The sequence below is a fragment of the Melospiza melodia genome, chromosome 20, assembly GCF_035770615.1.
Source record: "Melospiza melodia melodia isolate bMelMel2 chromosome 20, bMelMel2.pri, whole genome shotgun sequence".
Classification (NCBI taxonomy): Eukaryota; Metazoa; Chordata; class Aves; order Passeriformes; family Passerellidae; genus Melospiza; species Melospiza melodia.
The window spans coordinates 10,012,870-10,038,001 of NC_086213.1; the positions used below are offsets into that span (position 1 = coordinate 10,012,870).

General features: G+C 41.3%; 2 protein-coding genes and 1 long non-coding RNA gene across 3 annotated transcripts in view; 2 read left to right on the plus strand and 1 right to left on the minus strand.

The window, feature by feature from the left end:
* On the plus strand, window positions 1–11,873 carry CHEK2 (checkpoint kinase 2). The gene is made up of 15 exons (XM_063173228.1): window positions 1–104; window positions 1,073–1,324; window positions 1,833–1,957; window positions 2,218–2,365; window positions 3,110–3,200; window positions 3,310–3,418; window positions 4,438–4,491; window positions 5,043–5,104; window positions 5,589–5,688; window positions 6,139–6,225; window positions 6,924–7,087; window positions 7,299–7,414; window positions 8,738–8,823; window positions 10,961–11,041; window positions 11,645–11,873. Exons 2-15 carry the CDS (start codon window positions 1,078–1,080, stop codon window positions 11,738–11,740), a joined length of 1,566 nt encoding a protein of 521 aa, XP_063029298.1. The 5' UTR covers window positions 1–104; window positions 1,073–1,077; the 3' UTR covers window positions 11,741–11,873.
* On the minus strand, window positions 3,001–11,723 carry LOC134427418 (uncharacterized). The gene is made up of 3 exons (XR_010030152.1): window positions 11,606–11,723; window positions 10,611–10,653; window positions 3,001–3,154 (listed from the first exon to the last, which is right to left on the minus strand). It is a non-coding gene; the product is annotated as an uncharacterized LOC134427418 (long non-coding RNA).
* Window positions 11,874–14,002: 2,129 nt separating the features above from the next.
* TTC28 (tetratricopeptide repeat domain 28) overlaps window positions 14,003–25,132 on the plus strand; it is a 106,161-nt gene continuing 95,031 nt past the window's right edge. The window contains exons 1-2 of the mRNA XM_063172756.1: window positions 14,003–14,086; window positions 19,645–19,923. Of these exons, the coding sequence (XP_063028826.1) occupies window positions 14,003–14,086; window positions 19,645–19,923 (363 nt within the window). The remainder of the gene's footprint in view (window positions 14,087–19,644; window positions 19,924–25,132) is intronic.

A 25,132-nucleotide genomic window follows, 5' to 3' on the forward strand; every position in this document is an offset into this window, starting at 1 on the left:
GCTCCGGAGGGCAGGGCCGCACGGTGCGAGGCGGCTGCTGGGGCACGGCCCCGCAGTCTGAGCGTTCAAAGGGAGGTTCAGCTTGGACACGAGGGAAGGCGCCGGTATGGAAAGGGCTGCACGGGTCAGAGGTGGGGTTGCCATCCCTGGAGGGTCCCGCAGCCGTGTGGCAGCAGGGGACACGGCACGGTGGCTTTGGCAGGGCGGTGGCACTCGATGGCCTCTGTGCTTCCCAGCCCCAATGGCTCCGCGGGTCTGTTCTGTCTGCGGGCGGAGCTCTGGGCCTCGCCCGTGTTTGTAAACACCTGCAAGGAACGGCACGGGGGAGGGAGCTTGGGAGCTGCCGTGGTTTTATGGCTTGTAATGAAATGTAGCAAAGGATAAGGAGAAGTGTACATTAAACTGTATGGCAACTGGCTAAAAACCCCATATACAGCTGGTAAGGTTGGAAGGCTCGTGGGCGTTGCTGTGCTGGAGGAAGCTGGCTGGAGAGGGGGCTGGGGTAGCCTTTAAATAGAGAAGGAGGCACCAGAGGCTGTGAATTTCCGGGCTGTTTCCTGCATTGAGTCAGTCTGAAAATTAACCGGCAGCTGCCGGGCAGTGTCTGAATCTGGCAAGGTTTTGTACACTTATTATGTACAGGTGTGATAATTCTCTCGGAGGCTTTCACGAAAGCCTATGTGATTTTACAGTTCTTACTCCTTTCGGTTTTCTCTGTGTGGGGACCAGCCGTGGTCCCTTGCTCCGTGCGGGGATGCTCTGTCAGAGCACAGCCCATGCCTGTATGACCCTACGGGAGCGCTCAAGTGCTCGGTAGCAATCCGGGAATAAATCAGGGCTAGTTCTGCTTTAGAACCAGTAGAGGCCGCCCCACGTTGCCTTTTAAAAGGAAAACCATCCTGTTTGCACACTTCCTGGGAATTTACGTATAACCCAGATATGTACGCTTTGGTTGTAAGTTTTACTTCTTTGAGGCTGCGAATGGATTTGGACATTATTAATGCAGCGTGTGAGTGTTTGCCAATTTTACTTTGCTGTAGTAATTGTGGTTTTTTAACATTCTCTTTTAAAGCCAACATGTCTCGGGAGACTGGAAGTGAAGCACAGCAGTCTCAGAGTGCCCAGCAGCCTCAGAGTGGGACCAGTTCTTCCAGTGGCTCACAGAGCACTAGTCAGTCTTCCTTAAGTTCTGGCACTGTCAGTTCCTTGGACACTGTTCCCACTCAGGAGCTTCCCTCCATCCCTGAGGACCAGGAATCTGAAGAGCTGGTTCCGCAGCCCTGGGGCCGACTCTTTGCACTTGGAAAAGGTTTCAGCAACTGTGGTAGGTGTAATAAATCTCTTGGTTTCTTTGTAGGATCTCAGAAAAGTTCTGAGCAGCTTGTTGAAGAGCAGTGTCTTTTCATTTTCAAGTTAGGTACAAGCAAATTTAGGTATGGGGTTTTTTGCTATAATGTTTTATTCCATACTACATCCCAGTGTTAACACTGAGTTCTCAGACACACGGCTGCCACAGACTTACAGAAATTCTAGGGTGTTCGTATTCTTTGTTACATGCTTATTAAAAAAAATTATAATTTATTTTATTTAGTTATATGTCTCTATATTGCTGATGGTGAACTGAAAAATACCACTGCTGAAGAGGGTAAAATTATTAAAGGATTTGACAAGGTGGGGTCCTTTGCATGAGTTAAGACAAACTTGATTCTATAGGAAGAATCTTGTTTCTGTTATCCTATCCATTGCCATGTGGACTCATTCTGTGGTGCCATAGTTATTAACTTTCTGCAACATTGTCTTCTCTCTCTGCTGTACCTTCCCCTCCTCTGCAGACTGTGTCAATGAGGAATACTGGTTTGGGAGGGACAAAAGCTGTGATTACAGTTTTTCTAAGCTGGGATTGTCTGAGACTGGCTTCTACCAAAACTATAGCAAGAAGCACTTCCGAATTTTTAGGGTAAGTGCTAAAAATGTTAATTCTGTCTGTTCTGGCGTAATTTAAAAAGAGACTTTGGGGCAGAGATCCTAAAGAAATCAAAGTATCTTCAGGGTTAACTCCTTTAATGTGACTTTTGGCAATGCCCCATTCATGTGGTTTATGAAATAAACTCAGTCTCATTTCTTGAGTCAACAATAGTAAATTTCTAGTGTATTGTGTCTTTATTGTAAAGTCATTTGTTCTTTACTGTGATCTTCCCCATTTTTTTTCCCTTTGAGGAAATGGGTCCAAGAAATTCCTATGTTGCCTACATTGAAGACCACAGTGCCAATGGGACATTTGTTAATAGAGAGCTCGTTGGAAGAGGGAGGAGGCTCCCACTGACACACAACTCTGAAATTGCACTGTCTGTACTGACCAATAAGGGTAAAATGTGCTTTAACTTAAATAGATTTTTTTATGTATTGACCAGGAGGTTGTTTCTGCATTGATTTGAGTGTGTTTCTTGAGAGGTGAGCTGCTTTGTGAGCACATCTCATTAATAGGTGTTTTAGTACTCACATAAAAATTATCCATGTCAACCCTAGAAAAAACCCAAAAAAGAAAACTTAAAGAAATCTGTATTAGGCAGCACCTTACTAGAGTATAAACTTTTATAGGTTTTTTCCTGTTTGTGAAACTCTTTTGGGCTTCAGTAGCTGTGCATATGATGGTGGGAACAGGGGAAACAGACTATTCAAGAAACGTTGAAAAATCCCTCCCAGATACCTAACAAAATGCTGCACAATAAATAGAAAAATCTTAAAAATAAACAGGGCTGGGCTTTTGTTTCTTTGTCTTTGATTTTCCACTAAGATGCTGTCTTCTTGATTATTACTTCTCTCTGATCTTTGCTGGAACATTGAAATTTTTGCTCCTTTTGCTCTTAAATGTAATTAATTACTTAAAGACTGTTGTGAATTGAATCCCAAAATGCAGTTTTTTAGCAATTGGATCACCTTGCTAACCCATAGCTAGTAAAATTCATAGCATATATTTAGTTTTTCCTCTAGCAGGCGCTATTTTCTCAGTTATGTTGTTGACTGTAAAAGCTCACAAAACATAGCTGTTTGTTATAATAAAAAATTTAAACCTAATAATGGGAAAAATGATGTCCACTTGTCTTCCCAGTGTTTGTATTTTCTGATCTTACGGTGGATGATCAGATGATGTTTCCTAAGGAATTCAGAGAGAAATATATTATGTCAAAGACTTTGGGAAGGTAAGCTCCTTATTCAGAAAGTTAGAAAGCAGTCAGCTCCTCATTATGCTTTCAATTGCCTGCATTTCTTGTTACACAGATTTTTGACAGAGCTGTGCTCTTGTTGCAGTGGTGCCTGTGGAGAAGTCAAACTGGCATTTGAGAAGAGCACCTGTAACAAAGTTGCAGTGAAAATCATCAATAAACGGAAGTTTGTGGCAAGTGGCCTGAATGAAGAAGTAAGTATTGTCTGTCTGTCTGTCTGTCTTGGCCACCTTGCAGCAGTCTTGGAATATTTGGTAACTTCTCTCACTCCTCAGCTGTCTTCAAATGAGGATTTTCTTACTTAATGTCTTCAGCATTTAATTTGAAAATGCTTTTTGATCTTGTATGATGCGCAGAATTTTTGTTTTTATTCCTTGACCACATTCCATTAGGTTCACCATTTAGGACTTTTAATGGGATTTATCCAATGGGTGGTGTGGAGTCTTGTGGGGTTTGGTTTATGTCCTAAAATGCATCGGATAGACACATCATAACCAGCACAGTCTTGACCAAAAATGTACCAACTAGGCTAATTCTGTTGAATGCTCCATCATAATACATTTGAAGAAAATTGTATGAAGCTTTTAGGGAAGGTCTAATGGCAGAGGCAGAATTTGGAGAAGTACAAAGACAACTGGCTCAAGATGCTGTTGTGAATTATAATTACTGATACATGGCATTCTACAAAACAGACACAGGAGTGTATCTGGAATGTTGTGTATGGGTTAAGTTGTGTGTTCCAAGATTGATTTGGATTGGAAGAAGAGCAAAAAATCCCTGCTGAGCTGATTTCATTAGCTGAGCCTAAGCCATGGGTTAGAGAATCTGTTTATGTTATCTTGCAAAATAGTAGCATGTAATTTTAGGTTGGCCCATCTGCAAAGCATCTTGGAGGGAGAAAAGCTGTTTAAATACGAGTATATAAGCAAAAATAATTTACTTTTTTTTAATTTGGAAGCTAGTTGGGGATTTCTAACCTGCAGTGAAATTTCATGTCTGGAGCAATATCTTGCTTCAGATAGTGACAGCACTTTGTTTATTTAATTCACTGAAGGTATCTGATCATTTTATGGAAAAGAATTGTATGTTATGGTCACTTAGAGTAGCAAAAGGCATGGAATTATGTTTTTCCTGGTATTGTCTCTTATTTCTCATGTGTCTTATTCCAGAACAGCTCTGTCTTACCCAATATGGTATTTGATTCTTTTAATAGAACCCAGGTTTAAATATCAATACAGAAATTGAAATTTTGAAGAAAATAGATCACGTGAGTATTACTGTACATTTTTATTATTTTTTGCTCCCTCCTGTATGTACTTGTTTAGTTTACTGACCTTAGTGTAGCAATGAAAGCAATTTTATCCATTCAGAAATGTGTTAAAATGGATATATAATTTCCCTTGTAAATTGTTGAATGGGTCTTTTTTTCTTCTTTTAAGTGTATTATATCCTAGCAGATTTGAGATTTTAAAGGTTTGGATAACTTAGATATACATTTAAGAAGAAACATCACAGGAGAAATTTTAACCTGAGGCACTATTGCAGAAATTTTTCTTTGATTCAAGTTTTTGTAAATGCTGCAAAAGAACTGAATACAAAGACTAGTTTTCACTGGCAATTCCTTGAATTTGTATCCCCTCTTTCCTCTGCATGTAAAATAGATAAAATATTGAGGGTGTGGTCTGGGGTGCTTGTAAGTCACTTGTGTTGTGTTAGCTTAAGTGATCTGGTTTGAAATACTGAAATAAGAACTTCAGGATTACTTTTTACAAATTATTCTATTCTGTGTGTCTCTGTTTGTGTTTCCTTTTCTGTTAGCCTTGCTTAATCAAGATTAAAAACTTCTTTGAAGCAGAGGATTACTACATTGTTTTGGAACTGTAAGTAACCTGTTTGAAAGTAAATGCATAAAATGAAATGATTTTTATAGCCACAATGAACTGTGGAGGTTTTGCTTTTTTATTTTGTTTTCCTTTTGCTGGTCTGCCCTTTTCTCTAAAACCTTTGTAAGATTAGGAGCTAGGATAACCAGGAGAAATCATTCTTCTATGCTTTGTAGGCACTCAGGGCCTGGGCATTGCTTGCTCTGCTGCTGTCGTGGATTGCTGCTATTTTTTTTTTTTATTTTATTTTTGAGCTTGTAAGAGGGGTCTGATCAAAAATCATGTAACAACTCCCAGTGCAGACTCATGAGACTGACCCTAACTCAGCCATGCATGTGCTGTGTTTAGGATGTTCACTCATTTTCAGAAATAAATTATTTCCCTGTAGCCAGAATAGCCAAATGTTTTGGTCTTAGTCTTGTCTAATGAGATGAATCTTTTGGAAGTTACATGTTGGTTTGTTAGCCTGCATTTGTTTTAGGATGGAAGGAGGAGAATTGTATCACAGAGTGTCAAGGCCAGTCAAGATGAAAGAAGAAATCTGCAAGTTGTACTTTTATCAGATGCTGCTGGCAGTAAAGGTACATCATCGTGATTTCTACCCAAAAAAAAGTCACTAAGATGAATTTTTCTGTCACTTGTCATTGCTGAAACCCATGTAAGCAATCAGCACAGTGTTCTTAACAAGTTGGTTTAACAAGAGAGAGACAGAAAAGCAGAATTCCTACAAAGGTGACACAGAATGTGTGTCTGCACACTGTGCTTGCATGAGATTTGACATTTGAAGCATAGTGATTTCTAAGGTGCTTTTTTGTTTTTTGTGATGGTGTTTTGGCGTGGGTTTTTTGTTTTGTTTTCATTTTACTTTGTTTTTTAAGGGACAGTCCCATGTTAGGAAGCTTTAAATATTTGCCCTCCTCTTACACAGCTTTCAGTTATCCTGCCATTGCCATGAGAAAAAATGGAAAGCTTACATTTTAAAACAAGTTAATAATCTGTTTTTCCTTAATTGCCCATCTGTATGTATTTAGTATCTTCATGACAATGGAATTATACACCGAGATCTAAAGCCAGAAAATGTGCTGCTTTCATCTACTGAAGAAACATGTCTTGTAAAGGTAAGGAAAACTACATTTCTTGTTAATGGAGAAATTTGGGAGTGTTCCTTCACATTCTTCTTGATATTTCATTGAACACAGCCAAAAAGATATTATGGAATTATTCATACAAACCATGAAGTAACTTTAAACATAGACTGTTTTTTTTATAATTGTAATTTTACGTCTATGGATATTTCAACCCATACACTACACATCTATTTTCAAATGTCAATGATTTTTTCCCCAATAAAATCTAAATTCTTGAATTACAGACAGCATTCCCGCAAATGTCCAGGCTGTGTGGTGACAGTGATTTTTTTCTTTTTTACTTTTGTTTTTTTTGGGGGGAATTAGGGTTGTGTATTTTCTTTTGTGTTGAGAAACCATTGACTATATTTGCATGCTGAAATGCTTATTTTTCACAAAAACTCTTCTAATAGGCTACAATACCTTTACTCTGTAGTTGTCCATTTATATTCAGATCTTAGAGTGTTTTTGCTAGTGTAAAGTGTGATCCTTTGTCATATTTCTCCCTCTTCCTCCTCTCCCATTCTCACTTAATAATGTTTGGGGTGACTTCTATTCATAGTCATGTACTGGAACTGGCTTGGAAGGAAGAAACTTAATGCTACCTCCTGATGTATGTCTACAATGTGATGTGTTCTAGTACACTCCATCCTCATATGTAATGTGGTGTTACCATTTTTAAATGCAAGATTACAGATTTTGGACAATCCAAGATTCTTGGAGAAGCTTCTCTTATGAAAACATTATGTGGTACTCCCATGTATCTTGCTCCTGAGGTTCTAAATTCACTTGGGACTGCTGGATACAGCCGAGCTGTGGACTGCTGGAGTTTAGGAGTTATTCTTTTTGTATGGTAAGATATTGTGGAGATGTACCTTCACTGGGCAGTCTTTGACATACCTGGCTTGAGACTTGGCAACTTCAGTGTCTGTCTGAGGAAGTGAAAGTTTAAAACTCTACAAGTATAAAAACACTACAATAGCAGATGCCTTAAAATGTGTGATTTCAGTGTTTCATTTGCTGTGAGAAATTCAGTGCTATTTAACTTCTTTTCTTTTATACAGCTTGTGTGGATATCCACCATTCAATGAGCAAAACACTCAACTCTCTCTGAGGGATCAAATCACTCGTGGAAAATACACTTTCATTCCAAAAGAGTGGCAGCATGTGTCAGACATGGGTATGACTCCAACACAGTGGGTAGCAAAATATCTACCTCTTTTCTTGTAGCTTTTGTTTTCCTTTATCCTCCTTTCAGCTGTGTGTTAATATGTTTATTTTTTAAGCTAATATATTAAAAATATTTTTAAAGTTCATAGTTAAAGCATTAAAAAGAGAACATACTTTATTATTGAAGAGATTTTTTAGTAGTATTTAGCATAATTAACCACACAAGCATAGAGTTTGTGGGCACATACATCTATTTCTCCTCTTTTCACTTTTTCTTCTGACTTTATCAAGCTGGTCTACAGACTTTGCCTAAAGATTCTTCAAGTGTTGAACCAAAAATACCAGGAATTTAAGGAATACAAGTTAGAATTCCAAAAAACAAACGTTCCAAGAGAGTCCTTTCATGGTGCTAGTCTTTGAGCTGAAAGTGTCAGTCACATTTGAGGAATCATCTATTATGTTTGGCCCACTGTAAGTGAAGTAGTCTGTGAAACTGAGTTTTTGCATTACTAACTAAAATGATAATTACTGTCTATGTGCTTTTAGTTTTTCAGGACATTTTATATGCACAAAATAATTGTAGTGTTTATCTTGGACACTTCTTTGTATGTGCAGAGGAGTTTCTAATAAATGATGTGGTCATCCTTTGTCTAATAAACTTATCAAATATAACTCCTTCCTGGATAGTTTGGAGGTTATTCAATATTTAGCCAAACAGTCATGAGAATGTACAATCTTAACGTAATTTCCATAGTCCTCCTTGTATGTATTCAGAATAATCTGATCGAATGAAAAGTAAATCTTGCTGAAATTCCTTTATGGGAGATTTGGAATAATAAAATACAACATAAATGCCATATTTTTCACAGTGTCTACTAAGCAGCTTCCTAAGAAGATGAAACTTTATGTTAAGCATACATGTGTATGTCCTGTCTCTCCTCTCCCACTTTCCCAGATGGATAATCTGCTTTCCAAGACTCTGTAAACCAGAATAAATTAAGTTGTCTTTGCTTTTCCACAGTGATACTGAAGCTTTTAGGGAAATGCTGAGCCTCCTGTGCATGCTCAGAACATAAACTGTGTATATGCTAAATATATCTCTGGGTAATTCTGGTGTACTGAGAATTGCTGAGCTGTGTATATGTGAAGGAAAGATGAGAGAGTGAGGGAAAGATGAAAGATAGTTGCAGTCTGCAGCCCTCCCCATGCATAGCAAAACCAAAAGGGATCTGAAGGGGTGTAAGGCACATTGTCACACATGGTTTTTGTGTAGGCATATTTCAGGTAATGAATGCATTGATCACATGCCAACCAGCTCATTTTATTGTCTTAGCTCTGGATCTTGTGAAGAAACTCTTAGTGGTGGATCCAAGCGAACGTCTTACCACAGAGGAGGCCTTAGAGCATCCTTGGCTGCAGGTAGGAATTGGGTTTCAAGTGAAAGCTGAGCTGTTTGAGGGATAACTTGTTCATGTCTTGTGTTTTCAAAGATTTAGATCCTGTGGAGAGACTGCAAAAGCAGCATGGAGTAATCTCCTGAATACCTTTTGTCAATACAATAAGCAGCTTCTGCATCCCTTCTGAGACACCTCTTCCCAGAACTCTTTCTCATGTGAGATCAAGATTTTAGAGCCCAGGTCTGACTGTGGTTCTGGTAGGATGGACCTCTCCTTCTGAGCATTGGAACAGAGCCCCATCTCCTCAGATGTTTGTGTGGGCTGGCAGTGCAGTTTGTTTCTGGCAAACATCCAATACTAGTTTGTTTTTACTCTGCTCTGCAGGAATAAATGTCCCTGGTTTGGGAACCCTCTGAGTAGGAAGTGATGGTTTCCCTGCCTCCTGTTAAAGTCTAGGTTTGAGAGGAATAGTCTTGAGGTGGTCTTTGCTTAATTTTGGCAGAGGTACCCACTGAACCTATGAGCTTTCTTGAATATTTTTGCTTGAAGAGGCTGAAAAATGTCACCCAGCCTAAATCTGAGCCATGCAACAGGTTCTGTTTATTCACACCAAGCACAAGGCTATTCCTGTTCCCCCACTGGGAATAGGAGAATTTCAGATGCTTTGGTAAAGAGCATAAGAAATGGGGGAAGCAAGGGAGTATCCCTCAGTGCTCAACAGCTGATGGTGTTCTGAGACAAAAAACATGTGTGGATTGCTCTTTAAAGTGATTAACTTGTCTTGATTATGCTCCTGGGCATCAGGAAGCATTTCCTGACATTCATGGGTTTTACTTACTGTAGTTTTGCATGTAACATCTACAGTGAGTTAATCAGATATAGATTCTTGCAATTGAATTACAAATCTGAGCAGAAAAATTATTCAGAAACCATGCAACACTGATTTTAAAAGTTGCTGGTATGCATAAGGGAGAAGGGGAAATAGATGACTGATTTAAATGAGCTAAGAATTTAAGATATTTCAGTATATATATTCAAGTTGTTATTAACGTCATTATATTTTCCATGTAAGGACATCTCTTACCGTTACATTTAATTTTGAAGACAGCACAGAAGGTTCCAGAAAATATCACAGCCATAAATCCAGATATCATCTAGCACTCAGCTGCTGTTCTTGGAGCTGTTTCCTCGCAGGGGCTGTTATTAAGAGTGTCAGGTGTTCATAGGTGATGTAGACTGCCTTCTTGGAAGGCCAGCATCCAGCATGCTCAGGTTAGGGTATCACACATCTCATAGCACCAAAGGAGCTCCCCAGTCCTGCTCCTGTGAGCAGTGAGGAGTTACTGGCTCCTCTCTCCCTCTTGTGTTGTCTGCAAGTATCGACTTTACAAGTCAGCAGGAAAAACTCCATTGTCTCTGTGACCAGCTGATGCCTGTTAGCCCTCTGATCATTTTGGGAGCACTAGGAAATTTCTAAATTTTTTACTAGAAATAAGCATGTTCTGCAGATTTATTTAAACTAGTAGTGCTTTCATATTAGTGTTTCCAAAAAAGTTGTTTACTCCATTTTTTGTTCAAATCTAGAACTTTAAAAACTTGTTGAGCTGTGTAAACCTAAGTACTGCTCAGTGGAAATGTTTTCTTACATGTATTTACTTAATAAAACATTTTTAAAGGCATATAAACAATTATTGCTGTTTCTGCCTCTGAAATCTTCACTGAAATTTTTTGAATGTTGCAAGATTGTTTGGTTGCATGCTGAAGAAAAACCACAGGTCTTTGTTACATCAGTGGAAAAATATTTCTTACCTTATCCATCAATTCAAATGTAGCCACAATCAAATCAGGTGAACTGGAAAAAAAACCAAAAAAATTCTACATAAAATTTAATGGATATTCAAGTCAAATCCTTTTTGTAGCACTTAGGAATAGTTAAATAAAAAAGGAGATACTGCAATACTCTTTTGTTTAGGAAAAGGGACCTCTCCACTGCCTTCACCTAAAAAAACTCAGTTAGCTGAAATCCTTAGGACCTCAATGATCTTTATTTCTAATTGTCTTTAGCACTGAATGTCCCATTCACTTCTCTTTGATTTTCATAATCTTTGCTTTTCCCTTAAATATTCTATATACTACTTAGATGCTGGGTTTTTTTGCAGGATGAGGATATGAAAACTACATTTGAACAGCTCCTTGCTCAGACACGTACCAATATGAACCCACCAGAAACATCAAAAATGGTATGTGCAGTGAATATTTGAAGATTAATATTTGATGCACAGAGAAACTAGATTTTGAAGTAATCTTTAATAAGAAAATCAGTTGATTTTGAGACTTTAGAGAAATGTACCCTTGGGCTGTATGTGGCAGACTGCTGGTTAGTTCTCTTTCCTGAACAATGGATTTCCATGTTTTGTCAACACTTTGTGTTTACAAAATGTTTAAATGTATAGAAAAGTGTTTAAATGTATAGAAACACTTGCCTAGGCTTTAAAGGATTATTCCTATATTTAGAACAAAATTGTTGAATGTATTTTTTTTAATGGATTCAAGTCACTAATGTTTAGTATTCAAGTAAAAATTCTTGTGCTGGTGCAAGGTTAGGACAGCATTGTGCCATTCATCACCAGATGCTAATTAGGAAAATTGTGAACAGTGGGTGTTTCAAGCTGGGAGCAATGTCTTATATGAGAACCATCAAATATAATTAGATAGATCTTGGGAGAGAAACATGAGTTAGTTTTTGGTCACACTGTCCAACACCTGTAGTTCTGGAGCAAGCAGAAAGTCAGGTTCTGCCTTACCTGGTTTCCTGGAGCCATCCTCCTGTGTTTTTCTTCCAGCCAACAACAACGAGAAAGCGTCCCCATGACAATGATGAAGACAATGGCTCTGCTAAACGTGCTGTTCCTTCTACCTCCTATCAGAAAATGAGGTGAAAAGCAAGAGAAAATGACTGTTAATGACAGCTTTTTTATGGAGAGCGGAATTTTTTATTAAGAAAAATCTTAATAATGGAATAAACGGTTGAAGATGTAAATTTTCAAATAAAAGTGACTTTGTAAGACTGAAGTGACTGTTGTGAATGCATGAGAATCTGCACAATTAGTCATGTTCTAGTCCATCCAGCTGTCTGACTCGAGGAAAGTATCAGAAAAACTCCTGAACTAAGTTACTAACACTTTTTTAGGCTGGCTTCATCCCCAGCTACATTCTCTGTTTCTTCTTTTCCAATTTCTAGGTTAGGCATGGAAGTAATGCTTAGTCCTAAGAGATGAAGAAAGAATACTAAACTTGCTGAGCTTTTGCCTGAGACACAGCATTACCTGACACAATGCTGCCCACAGACTTCTGAGAACACGTAGACTATTCAATTCAGATGTAAAACTTCTGATGGACCTTGAGGTGCTCTGGGCTTCAGGTAAAGCTCCCCAGTAAATGCTGGACTGGCAGAATCCCAGCATTGTGCACTGGGATGGGGCTGATTGGCTTCCAAAGCAACAATTACCATCTGTGTGGTGTTGTAACATGTGTGTACCATGTTTATTTCCCAGAGGAGGGATGAGTAAGAGGAAACGTGATAATAAGAGATGAAACAAAGATGTATAAATTCCTGTCGGGGAAGAACTAGGAATTGGACTGAGAGGAAAAACTTGCTTGCCTGTTAGGTGAAAATTTTCATCTGTGTGCCTCTTATTAAAGGATTACTGATTATTATCATTACTGACTGAAAAAACAGTTTAGTAACTCTGTTCTCCAACATACATTTTCTGTTGAAAGGCATCTACTGTAAGATTGTTGATTTGTAAAGAATAAAACCTAATGCATTATGGAATAAACCCATGTCAGGTAGGAAATAAAATATCCATGAGTCATTTTCCTGTATGTGCCCATTGCAGAGAACTTGTGTGTTTTGACATATTTCATATTAACCAAGGTAAATGATAAAATGCTGATTCTTGTACATTGATACCTTTCTTAATGGATTGGATGGAGAAACATCTGTGGGCATGTGGATGGAAACAAAGCTATTGGTTCCACTGCAGATGCAGTGGTGATGAACAAAGGTGTGTCTTTCATTGGGGAGGTGCCCTTTGGTACAAGTCTGTTGGTGGCACATCCTCAGGGAGTTCTGGTGCTTACTGTAGCTCATGTGAAGTAGAAGGGAACACTCAGCTGCCATTTGCTACATAAAAGAATCACAGGATGCACTGAGCCAAATTTGCATCCTGTTTTACTGCAAATGCTGATACCTTTGGGCTTTGATTACCAGTTACTTTAAAAGACCTACATCGTGGCTGATGAGAAGGTAATTCCCTAGCTCCTATTTACACTGCCAATTTGTTTTTAGATAGAAAACTTCCATAATTCATTCCTCCATCTTTTTTTACATCCCAGAGTTGTTTGCTAATCAGTGACTGCTTTGTTTGGGTCCTTTCCCTGGGTCCTGACAAACACCTCCTTTCCAATGATGTCCTAAATTTGATCTCACTCATTTGATGGCACACCTTTGGGCTGCTGGCCATGTATTCATCATTTGATTGCAGAAAGCTTTCTAAAGTTTCAGATTCAATTTTTTCCATGGAACAGTAAGTTTCACTACGGTGAAGCGGCATCCGCTTTTCACATAGATAAGAAAATATTTATCACTTATCTGCAGCACAAGAGTCTTCAGCATAATGCATTTTGTTCATTTCAAGAGGCAGGATGGGTCACAGCAGTTGGAAGGTGGGTTAACCCAAGTGCTGAGGCTCGCTGTGCCCGGTCAGTGCGGTGTCATTAGTGACCAGCATCACCACCTGCGGTCCGTGCGGGCCGCGCTTACTCTCGAGCTCAGGCTGCCGCTGCTTTTGGCCGACGGTCCCCCGCCCGTACGGCGACAGAGCCGTATCCTCCGTGGGGACGGAGCCCGTCCGTGTTGGCGGAGAGGCGAGCGCTGCTCCGGCCGGAGCCCTCGGAGGTGCGGCCGGGCCGGGGCAGCCCCGGCGGCAGCCGCAGGACGTCCGGCGCGGGCCCGGCGCCGTCGGGCGGGGGTGCCCGGGGTCCGGGCGGAGCCCAGCCCCGGGGCGGGGCCGGGGCACTGCGGGTCCCACTCAGCCGGGCCCGGAACGTGGCGCCGGGGGCCGGAGTGGGATCGGCCTGGCGGGGGCGGCGGCGGCCCCGGCCCCCGCAGGAGAAGGAGGAGGAGGAGCAGCAGCGCGATGGAGCAACAGGCGCCGCCGCCCCCGCCGGGGGCCGTGGCGGTGGGCCGGGCTCGGCGGGAGCAGGACGCGGAGCCTCCCCGGGTGAGTTGCCGCGGGACGGGCAGCGCCGGAGCGGCCGGGGAGGCGGGAAGGAGGGAAGGAGGCGCCGGGCCGGGCCGGGCCGGACGCGGGCGGCGGGGGAGGCTGCGGGGCGCGGGCTGGCGGCTGTCCCGGCCGGAGCGGGACGGGGCTCGGCGGGGGCGCAGGCCCGGTGGCCCGAGGCGCGGCGAGGGGCCGGGCGGCCGTGGGGCAGCTCCCGCCGGGGCTCCGGGAACGCCAGGCCGAGCGCTCGGCTCCCTTCGCCCTGGGCACGCTGGGGTGCCGAGAGTGACCCCGCTGCCCGGGAGCCCCGGGGCGGGCGGGGGTCCCGGCCGTGAGGAGCGGCGGAGGGCCCGGGCCCGGGCCGGAGCGGGGCTCTGTGCCCCGAACGCCGCCGGCCGCCGCTAGCTGGAGCGGGACCCTCGCGAGCACAGAGCTCGGGTGTCGGCATGGGCATTGTGCTCGCTCTGGCGCCCCCGTAAACAAACTCGAGCTTCGCTGAAATCTACAAAGTTTGGAGGTGAGCGTGTCAGGTGTACTTGGCAGCGCTGCACAGCTCCTTACCCTGCTCCAGTGGTACAGAAAGTTGTTAGGAACTTGGTTATAAGGACTTTGTCACTGGCAGAGCTTAGAACGCGGGGATTGGATTCAGTCAGCGCTCCAGGGGTGACAGCAGATGTCACCAATTTGTCACCGATGTGGCTCTGCCCGTGACCGAGCACAGAGTGGCGATCGGCGATGCTGCTCCGGGCACAGCCTGCGCTCCCCGAGCTCCGTGTTGCAGCCACCGGGATGCCCCTGGCTGTCGCTACTGAATTTACAGTTGAAATCCAGAGAGCCGGGTGCCTGTGCCTTCGTGTCCTTCCTCCTCTTCTCTTCTGGAGTTGTTCATAATTTTAGTGTCTTTCCTTTTTCTTGGAGGTTTTCACAATCTTAGATAATACCTCTCCTATGCTTTCACCCGGTATGGAACAAGAGCTCTTCAGGTGCTAATGGAGCCCTTTATGGGCTCTTTGAAATGGATATGTGGCAAATGGATAAATTCCTAAACGGATGAGTGGATGTGCCTTGAGCGTTGCCCTAACAGGTGTTCCTCGAGTGAGCGAGGTTACTGTTCATGCCTGGCTTTTGCTGAATCACTGGTCCATCACTCCCTCGTGGCTCACAGATCAGAGGGAAAGGTCTGTTTCCTCACTGATAGTCTGTGATTAAATTATATTTATATATAATTATTATTAACAGTAACTAGCGTTAAAAATTATGTATGAACCAAAAAGTACTGTTTAAATTTAACTATGGATTAATTACAATTATTAGCAACGTGTTATTACAATTACAGTTGTAATTATTACAATTTTTAGCAATATGTAGCATGCCTTAAATTAGGGTGGATCTAACTGCTGTAACAAGTGTAGATCTCTCCAAGCTCAGTATTGGAAGATCACAACGTTTTTCCATTTTAAAAAAATTCTTTAAGTAAAACCATTTTCTATAGAAAATTTTGTTTAAGCTCCAGTTAAGAAAAAAATCTTTTTCTTTCCTGCAGTGGCTTAAACCTCCAGTTCTGGTGGTCTTTCATGTCTTTCCACGATATTTCTGTTGAAATTCTTCTCTGTTTAGGGGAAGGTTTCATATCTCTTCAGGAGTGTGGTACAGCCTGGCTGAAGTGCTGGCTGCTGGGAGGTATCAGGGACACACTTCATGTGCTTTATTTGTTCTTGGGCTCTTGTTGAAGCCAATTTCTATTGCAGAAAAACAGTAATTCCCCAGAATATGCAGAGAAACCATAAAACCATTTCACAGATTAAAATATAAGTTGTGTAGAAGTTTTCCTAGAAAGGGAAGCTCAGTTACAGATTTAAGCTGATTTTGGAAACCTGTATTTAGCTTAAGTTACTGTCACTCCTTTTTTTCAGAATCCATTAGGAATGCCAGTTTTTCTGCTTGACTCTTTTTGTTTTTTTTCCTCTTCCTATTGCTTCTATAAGTATCTTGAGCTATTTAGATAATTTAAAATATAAAAATTTTACATATCATACAATATCTTTTTTGAAAAATTAGAAATAATTTTTTAAAAAAGGTGTCTTAACTATGGACCTGCCGCTCAAGACATCATCAAATCAAATAAATTATTTGCATTATGTAGCATTAAATAGGAGGAATTACATACCAACCAACAAGCTCTGAGGTGTAACGTTGGTGTTTTGATAAAACATTTACTTCTGTACCACGTTGTTTTCTTTAGTCCTCTTGGAGCAGAATGTGGATTTGCTGTTGTCTCTTCTCATTCTTAGTGGGACTCACTGGGAATCTGTTCCCCGTGGCTGTTCAGAGGCATCTTTCAGTGTGTAGGGACACTTCTTATATTTGATGGATGTTCTGTAGAGCGGACTAAGTCCAACAAGCTTGATCAGTGAAGACAAAAGCTCTTATAGGAGAAGTTTTGCTGTATATTCAAGTTCCTGTTTGCTTTGGGGGCAGTTGGGAGTTAATTTCGTCCTGAAAAAGACCAAGGAAGGTTGTGTGTGTTTTAACACTCCACTTTCATGGCCAGCATGGTTAAAACCTGAGCATCCCCTCCCAGAGGAGGCGTTCTCACCAGTGAAGGAAATTTGTTGCTGAGTCTGATCTGAAGCGGATATTGTGGAAGCTTCTGTCTGACATGACACTAAGAGCTGATTTCTGCTGTCTTATGCTGGCTTGGAGAAATAGTGTTGAGAAGCTCATGCCATCCCCTAATTTATGAGAAATATATGAGCTTCTAACACAGACTTTCTCACTAAATCCTCTTCTGCACTTCATTAGAACCTGATTTGTTCTTCTGCACTAAGAAAACTTCTTCTTTAGCATTGGTTTAGTACATGCAAGCACCTTCTGTAGCAAAATAGTAGGCAGCCCAAAAATGTGCATTACCATCACCTTCCACTGTGTTAACAAGAGAGGAGCAGTGGTGAGCAGTGGAAAGTGGGGATGACTTTTTAATGAGTACTTTTTGTGAGTTGGTACCATAATCATAATCTCTTTTTATTTGTGGTTTGAGTGCCAGAGTGACTCAGTTTTACTGTTTCAGGGTTTTTTTTCTTTTAGCTCATGATGTTTTACTGCCTTACGTAGTTCTCATGATAGCAGGAATTAAACAGGAACATATTCCACAAATTACCATCATAGCTTCCTTTTTTCTTTTTCATGAGATTGTTTAGCGTCACAGGATATTAGAGGCAGAAACCACTTCACTTGGATGCAGAGGATGTGTCCTCATGGATCCTCCTTGTTGTTACAGACTCCCAGTGTGATTCTGGAAGGATCATTACCAGCTTTGTGTGTGCATTTGTTTGTGCGTAATAAGCTGCCAGAAAAGACAGCTGTTGTTGGGCTTGTGTCACTGGTGCTCCTCGAGGTTTTGTGCCCTTGCAGAGGCCCCAGAGCTGAGGGTTCAGTAGCTCTTGGTGGTCCTGGGCTTGCAGCTCCAGCAGAGCCCCTGTGGTCAGGCAGAGGGGTGGGTGAGATGCCACTGAAGCCCCTGAGCTCTCCAGAGGCAGCTGTGCCTTCACACCAGGTCCGCCTCCTTCTAGTGGACTTCTGGCCACAGCTGGTGAGGAATCTTATTTCTTGAAATATTTTATCTTCTGAATAGCTTAAGTTCATGGCTTGTTGTCATCCTGCTTGTAGAAGCTGCAGTTGTTCACTCTGAATGTGATAAAAGCGTGGGAAATAGATGACATTTGGTATTTTTCATTGTCCCTGATGCCGGTCAGTGACCAGGAAATACTCAGGGAGGGAGGGAGGCAGCAGCCACCTCTAAAGACACACGGAGAAGCTGCTGCCCCTGGCACCTGGGTTCTCACCAGCCCCCTTTCCTGCAGTACCTCCAAGCCTTCTGCTGGCTAATTACCTTGCTCAGGGTTTCCTCAGCTTTGTGTTTGGACACCTGCCCAAATAATAGCTGCTGGATCTTCATACTCAGCTCTTGCCCTCAGGTCACAGCAAACTGTCCATGGGATGAAGTTTATTATCAGATCTCACTGATGTGTGAGTTGTTGCGCTGCTTGGATGAAGCAATGTGTTCAGTGCTAGCATTAGCAAGAATACTATAGAAAAAACAACCTCACAGATGAAATGAAAAGAGGTTTTGGTTCAGTCTACTACAGGACAAGAAACAGTACATTTATTGACACAAAGGAGATTTCGATATTAGGAAAAATATTTTAATTATGAAAATCTTGAAGCAGTGTAAGGAGATTGCCTGAGTAAAGAATAGAATCTGCTCAATGGAGAAGTTTAGAAAAAGTTTGGACAAACACACAAACACCGTCAGAAAAGAATGGATATAATAAAATAAATAAGAAATCATTAGTTTCTAACTTGATGCTTTTCTATTGTTGTTATTTGACTTAAGGAAGAAAGGAAAAACAAAAGTCTATAGACCAATTGATCCTTGTGACAGGATGTCAGTTTGCAGCTTGCTTCCCTTTCCACCTTTAAAAATATTCCCCAGCTGGCTCTGGTAATGCATTTAAGCCCTGTGGTTGTTGTGTTGTGGTAACAATATGTGATATTCTTAAACTTTTTCAATTTGCAGGACTAAAACTAGATGACACCAATCATAATTATAGTACTCTGAACCTTTAATGAATATTTTCAAGTACTTTGTATGTTACCATATGTATTGTGTTGCCAGATACTGTTACTGCACAGCTCCCAATGCCTTGTGATAAGAGTTGGACTGAGATGTTCTGCTGAGTTCTTGAGTGTCCTTGGGAGAGAGTAGGGTTTGCATGACAGAAACAGTCACTGACTGCAAAGGGGACTGCAAACTAGGATTTTCTGCAGCTCACTTTAAAAAATGTCTTATAATTAGGAGGCTTAAATATTTTTTCTTTGTTATTTTGTATTACTTGAAGTTGTCAGTGTGGGAGGGTAGCTCTGCTGAGGATGACTGTTCTGTTGTTACAATAAATTGTATGTCCCACTTACTTCTGTGAATGTATATGGTTCTAAAAACTCCTCCTTCCCTTCCCAAATAGGAACAATTTGCAGCTGCATGTTGGAGGGTATGAGGTCTGTGAGCAGAGGTTGCAGGGCAGGTTCTTTGGTTTGGAGAGGTTTTACACATTTTTCCATTGTCTGTGTGTGCCTGTGCTTCTCTGTGATACCAAACTTCAGATGTACCAACATCATCTTCATGTTCACAGCTGCCACCTGTTCTCTACCTGGCAGCTCTGCTTGGTGCTGTAGAATCCAGTAGCAAGGCTGAGGAGAAAAGCACCTCTGAATATGTGGAGTGCAGCATATGTAAACAGACTGCAGCTGCTCTTGTGTCTAGAACATTCAAGGGAATGATGTATTTTGCAAGACTCTTTCTGGTACTCCTGTACCCTCAAAAAGAGATTCAATAGATAAGCAATTTACTTTTTTAAGAATCTGGTTCTGAATTCATCATTTGTTCTACAGTGATGCTGGTGGCTTTAATTTTTGCTGTACAGTTTCTAACAGTATAATCTCTTTTCTGAGTAGCATTTCTTAACACTAACACACAATTTCTCCCTTTCCCCCCCCGTCAGCTTTCTTTCTGTGGATCCAAATCCTCGAGAAGAAAAAGTCCTGAGAGTCCCATGTTGAGCAAGGCCGAGTTTGTGGAGAAGGTCCGGCAGAGCAACCAGGCGTGCCAAGACGGCGACTTCCACACGGCCATCGTGCTGTACAGCGAGGCGCTGGGCGTGGACCCCCAGAACTGCATCCTCTACAGCAACCGCTCCGCAGCCTACATGAAAATCCACCAGTACGACAAGGCCCTGGATGATGCCATCAAGGCGCGGCTGCTCAATCCCAAATGGCCAAAGGTAAGGAGCTGTATTTGTCTTCTTTGTGTTGTTGTCCTCTAGGGGAAGGTGGAAATCCTGTTGGTCGCTTATACCCACATAGCGACTTCACCTTGAACTTGAATTTCTGCCAAATAGGGGAGGCTCTCCATTCATTTGCTTGAGCACCAGAGAGTAAGGCAACATGCACACATGCTACCTCAGTTTGTCTTCCAAATATGCCTTAGCAGGATAATTAGGTAGTAATGGCTTAAATCTAAATCACAATTTAAGCAACATTTTGGATAAAGATTAGTGTCTAGTATATGTATATTAGTATATGTAGCACCCAGTGTAAAAGAGGGCATGTGTTTCTGTACTAAAGTCTGGTTTTGCTAAAAGCTCCAGATAATAATGTTGGGGAAGATGAAACAGGAAAGCCTTTTAAATATGATTGCCTGGCAAAAGATTTTGAGAATATGGAAACTATAAGTGAGGTAGAAATGAAAGCAAGCTTTGAGATACCTTAATTACTAAACAGCTGGAAAACAATGGTGTGGCCAGCTGAAGTTAATGCCCTTTTGATGAGACAATACCCTTGTGGAGGTGTTCACAGGGGTCCCAGGACGAGAGAAGAGATGATAATCTTCAGTCCATGTTTCAGAAGGCTGATTTATTATTTTATGATAGACATTATATTAAAAGAAAATTATATACTAAAACTATGCTGAAATAATAGTAGAAAGGATTTCATCAGAAAGCTAGCAAGGAATAGAAATGGAATGAAAAGATAATAAAATCTTGTGACTGACCAGAGAGTCTGAGACAGCTGGACTGTGATTGGCCATTAATTAAAAACAACCACATGAGACCAATCACAGATGCACCTGTTGCATTCCACAGCAGCAGATAATTGTTTTTCTTTTCCTCTGAGGCTTCTCAGGAGAAAAAATCCTGGCAAAAGGATTTTTCATAAAATATGTTCGTGACATACCCTCTGCTTGCAGGCAGATCCAGGGGTCAGAGCAGACCCTGCCAGCTTGGCAGAAGGAGTCCAAAGAGTAGATTTTAGGATTTAAAAAGTAACACAGTATGATAATATAATGATTCTTATAGGCTGTATGGAAATGCTATAGGATTTGTATCCTGGACTAGATTGGTTAGTGCAAATTAGAATATTCAACACAGAAGAAGATTTATTGTACTGTAACAGGAACCTCACTCTCTCCCATCTTTTTCACCACACTCTTGCCTTCTCTCTCTTTCCCACTCTCTTTTCTTCTCTCGGGCCTGCTCTGAGCTGTGGCTGGCAGCTCCCAGCAGTGCCCTGCACCCAGGCCCTTTGCAATGAACCCCAAGTTCCTGAGCTGGCTGCAGAGATCTCTCATCTCTGTCTGTCCCGACCATGCTACGCCCCGTTGCTCCTACCTAATAGTGTATTTTCTCTTTAAAAATTGTTTGACTTGAATTACCTGTTGGATATTAAACAGTTTTTCTGTGTAAGCATACTGTTCCCCAATGGGAGTATGCTACTATTTTACTGTTTCAACACAGCATGGTTCCTGGGTTGTGAAGACCAGACATCTGTTTTAACGTTTAATGTAGTCAGTATTCATCAGCATCCAGGAACATGTGGTTCCAAAACTTTGAGAGGTAGCATAGACATTCTTATTAGTACATTAGAATGATAAGGTCTTTCAAAATACTGTTCAAAGAGTGTTTGTGTGTAGTATAGTTTGGACAAACATTTGAAGAAATATGTATCTTGGCATTCTCAGTAAGACTGACTACGTAAGGAAACATTTGTAAAGAGTAAATGATGTTGGTTGCCTCTTCCTCCTGGGCTTGCTTCCCACCAGCTGCCATTGATTGCTCCAGTAGCTGCCTGGCCTTGGCTAGTCCAGGGCCAGCCCTTTGCATGCTAATTGATTTTAACAGCATCTGCTCCAGATTCCATTTCTCCTGACTATCCCTCACCCATCCTTATGAGCCACTTCAGCTAAAGGTGCAGTTTAAGAGCAGACTCATCACCCAGGTTCCTCTCCTCAGAAATTAGAGCAGGTGGCAAGCAGGGTGCTCTGCACCAGCTGGGCTCCAAACTATTGAAGTTTTATTCTATTTCAAAGCAGATCACTCTTAATTCTTGTATTTTCATTTACAGTTGTTTATTAGCCTCTAGAAAAGCTTTTTCATATGCTTCCTTAAGACTTTAATTAGTCCACACTAGAAGAGAGTCCTGCTTTGTCAGGGAGATGATTTATCTTCACAGATGGAGTGGTTCAGAATGGGCTCCCAGGGAGGTGCTTGAGTCACTGTCCCTGGAGGTTTTTAAAAAAGCCTTGATGAGACACCCAGTGCCATGGTTTGGCTGTAAGGTGATGTTAGGTCGCAGCTTGGACTCCATGATCTCCAAGGTCTTTTCCTATCTAGTTTATTCTGTGATTCTGTTTTCCTCATTTTCAACATTTATAATTTCTGAGAGGTGTATTTGTATTTTTATTACATATTTAATCCTAGTTTTAGCCAGAACAAGGAAGGGTGTACTTTGGGGAACGAATTAACTAGTTTGACAGGTTTTGAACACAGGCATTTCAAGAATATCTGATAGCAGAAAATAGGCAGTGGTGTTCAGAAACTGAGAGGACATGCAGATGGTCGAGTGCCAGTTTGCAGAGTGTCCCTACACAGTACAAGGATGTTTATTTCCTTGTGTGTGTTTGTGGAACTTGTCAGAGATAAAAGGAGAGCTCTGTCTGAAGTTGAAAACTTGTATATTTCAATGTCAACCTTTATTTACCAATTTCTAAAAAATATTTTTTTTTTATTGATAGAACAGAACGGGGAAGGTCAAAACTTCTGCATACAAAGTCTAAGCAAGTTTATTAATTAGCCAGAAGAGGGAGCTTAGTAGGGACAACTGGTATTTGGTTTGAAAGGCCTGAGTTTTAAATACAGAACCTGACTTCCTTTTCCTTAGGAAGTAGAAATATTAATTTGAATGCAGTTTTTTTTTTTAGTTTTGAGCTACTAAATATAAGTTTCTATATTTATTTTCCTCCTTTGGGTACAAACTACATTTCTTAGGTAGTTTGTTAATTCTTATGTTTTTGCTCCTACTCCACTTAATGCTTGTTAACATCAGTTCAATACAATCTGTGGCTGAAAGTCATGCTCTTAACATCCCCACCCCAAAATTTTTCTTTAAAGCATTAAATAATGTTGGGTAATGAGCAGGTGTGTTTATTCAAATGCATATGCTTATCTATGCAGCTCAAGACATGAACAATGAGAAAGTGATTGCAGAGAGAAACATCAGATCTCTTACAGACCACAGGAACTTGTTGTGTGTGCCTGAACCATGTTTATAGCAACAGCATATAAAGCTGTTCATAGCCTTTGTCTGAGAGGGCTGGCTTGTGTGTTCTGCTATTTGAAAAATATTTTGTGTATGTAGCACTGAGAAATGCAAGGATAACAGAATATTTCAGGAATTAAAATGCATTTTGGAAATATCCAAGAGGCAAATCAGATCATGCTCATTTTGTTCTTTGATTTCCCACTGAACAGTTTTCTTTGTTTTGCTGTTGATTGTGCTGTAGAAAATTTTTATTCTATTTCTCCTCACAGCTGCACAGCCTTAGGCATGGTGCATGAAAATGGAGGGATATATATTATGTGACTCTGATACCTGAATAGTCTCTCCTTAGTTCTTGCTGATTTTGAGGTATTTTTAAATCCTCACATTATAGGAAAAATGCTGTGGCTTAAATAGTTTCAATTTGGACCTAATTCTGTGCTAAAATGTGGATTTCACTTCCCGTTGAGTGCTGGCTCAGTGCTGTGACAGCTAACAAAAGGTACAAACAGCCTACTGCTACTGAACAATTAACTGGGTTTTGGCATTGATTTATTTTCTTAATCTCTCAACAGAAAAGTTGTTCATTAACAGGAGATGAAATGACTTTGTCAAACTTGAATACATTTGGCTAATAGGAACATTCACAGCCTAAGACAAATGGAAGCAAGAATCACAAAGATGGATGTTTTCAGCACTCTGAGGGGTACCTTGATTTTATTTGATTTCTTTGTCCTGTGTGAGTGGAAGGATGCTGACTGTACCATTAGTGGCACTGTGCTGTTTGAAGCCCCAGGGACTGGAGCTTGAGGAGCAGCATTCCCTGAAAAGCACAGTGGGGTGCTGAATGAGAGGGGGCCAAGCTGGCAAATTGAAGATCAGGGTTCAGTAATGATCTCTGATTATTGCTACTGTTCAAGCCGCTAGGCAGGGAATAATCTTATTTCTTAAAACAGGACCACCTTTTTGTATCAACCTTTTTTAGAGCTGAAACACCTTTTAGAGAAAAGCTGAATAATCTGAGAATGATGCAAAAGGAATGCCCTGTGCATATGTAATTCAAAAGTAGCTAGGAAGAATTACAGCACTTTTTATCAGGCACGACTTTCTCTTATGGTCTTTGTTTCTCCTAATTTAAAATTATTGTCTCAATTTAAAAATGTGGCTTAGTGTCTCTAGTGGAGAAAAACTATGAAAGAACTGGAAGAAGGGGGAATTGTGAGCTGTGAAGCCTTTGGGTGTTTGCAGTGCAAGAGGGGTTTAGGAGCTGTGATCTCACTGTGGGGGAATTTGGCAGAAACCTGCACTGGTATTTTTCAAATGCCTCCAGCTGTCATTTGAGCAGGACTTTTACAAGAAGAAAGGACACTTGCATGTCCGCTTGCACTTCTGACTGCCTGCCCATCTTTATAAACAAACCTGCACATGCTCTAACAATCCCTAGCAGCCTCAGAGTTTCTCAGTCAATGGCAAGCAGAGTGCCCACCCTCGGTCTCATGTAAAACTTGTGAGCAAAGAATGTGACTTGACCACATAACTTTTTTTCATGAATAGACCTCTTGTTTTTAATTTGATGAGCAAGGAACTTTCCAGTCCTGTCCTTCAGCTTACAGTCTGTGTTTAATTTGCAGAAAGTTGCATTCCAGTTTTTCAGGCATACGTAAAACCATTTAACAGACTTTTTTCACTCTGCTAGAACTTGTGTTACATTATCATGAGATTTGTGCATTTCTTTCTGTCTTTTTGTGTTGCAAAACCACAGCAGAGCTGAAGTTGGCTGGGACCCTTGGAGATGAGTGCAGGGTCAGCTGGAGCAGGTTGTCCATGACTTTCTCTGGTCAGGTTTTGAGTATCTCCAAGGGTGGAACTTCCACAGCCTCTCAGTGCAACATGTTC

Excerpts from the sequence above, each read along its gene's own strand:
- CHEK2 (XM_063173228.1), top strand. The coding sequence starts at position 1,078 with ATGTCTCGGGAGACTGGAAGTGAAGCACAGCAGTCTCAGAGTGCCCAG. Across the intron at positions 1,325-1,832 it reads AAAAGGTTTCAGCAACTGTG|ACTGTGTCAATGAGGAATAC; the intron begins GTAGGTGTAATA and ends CCTCCTCTGCAG. Across the intron at positions 2,366-3,109 it reads GTCTGTACTGACCAATAAGG|TGTTTGTATTTTCTGATCTT; the intron begins GTAAAATGTGCT and ends TTGTCTTCCCAG.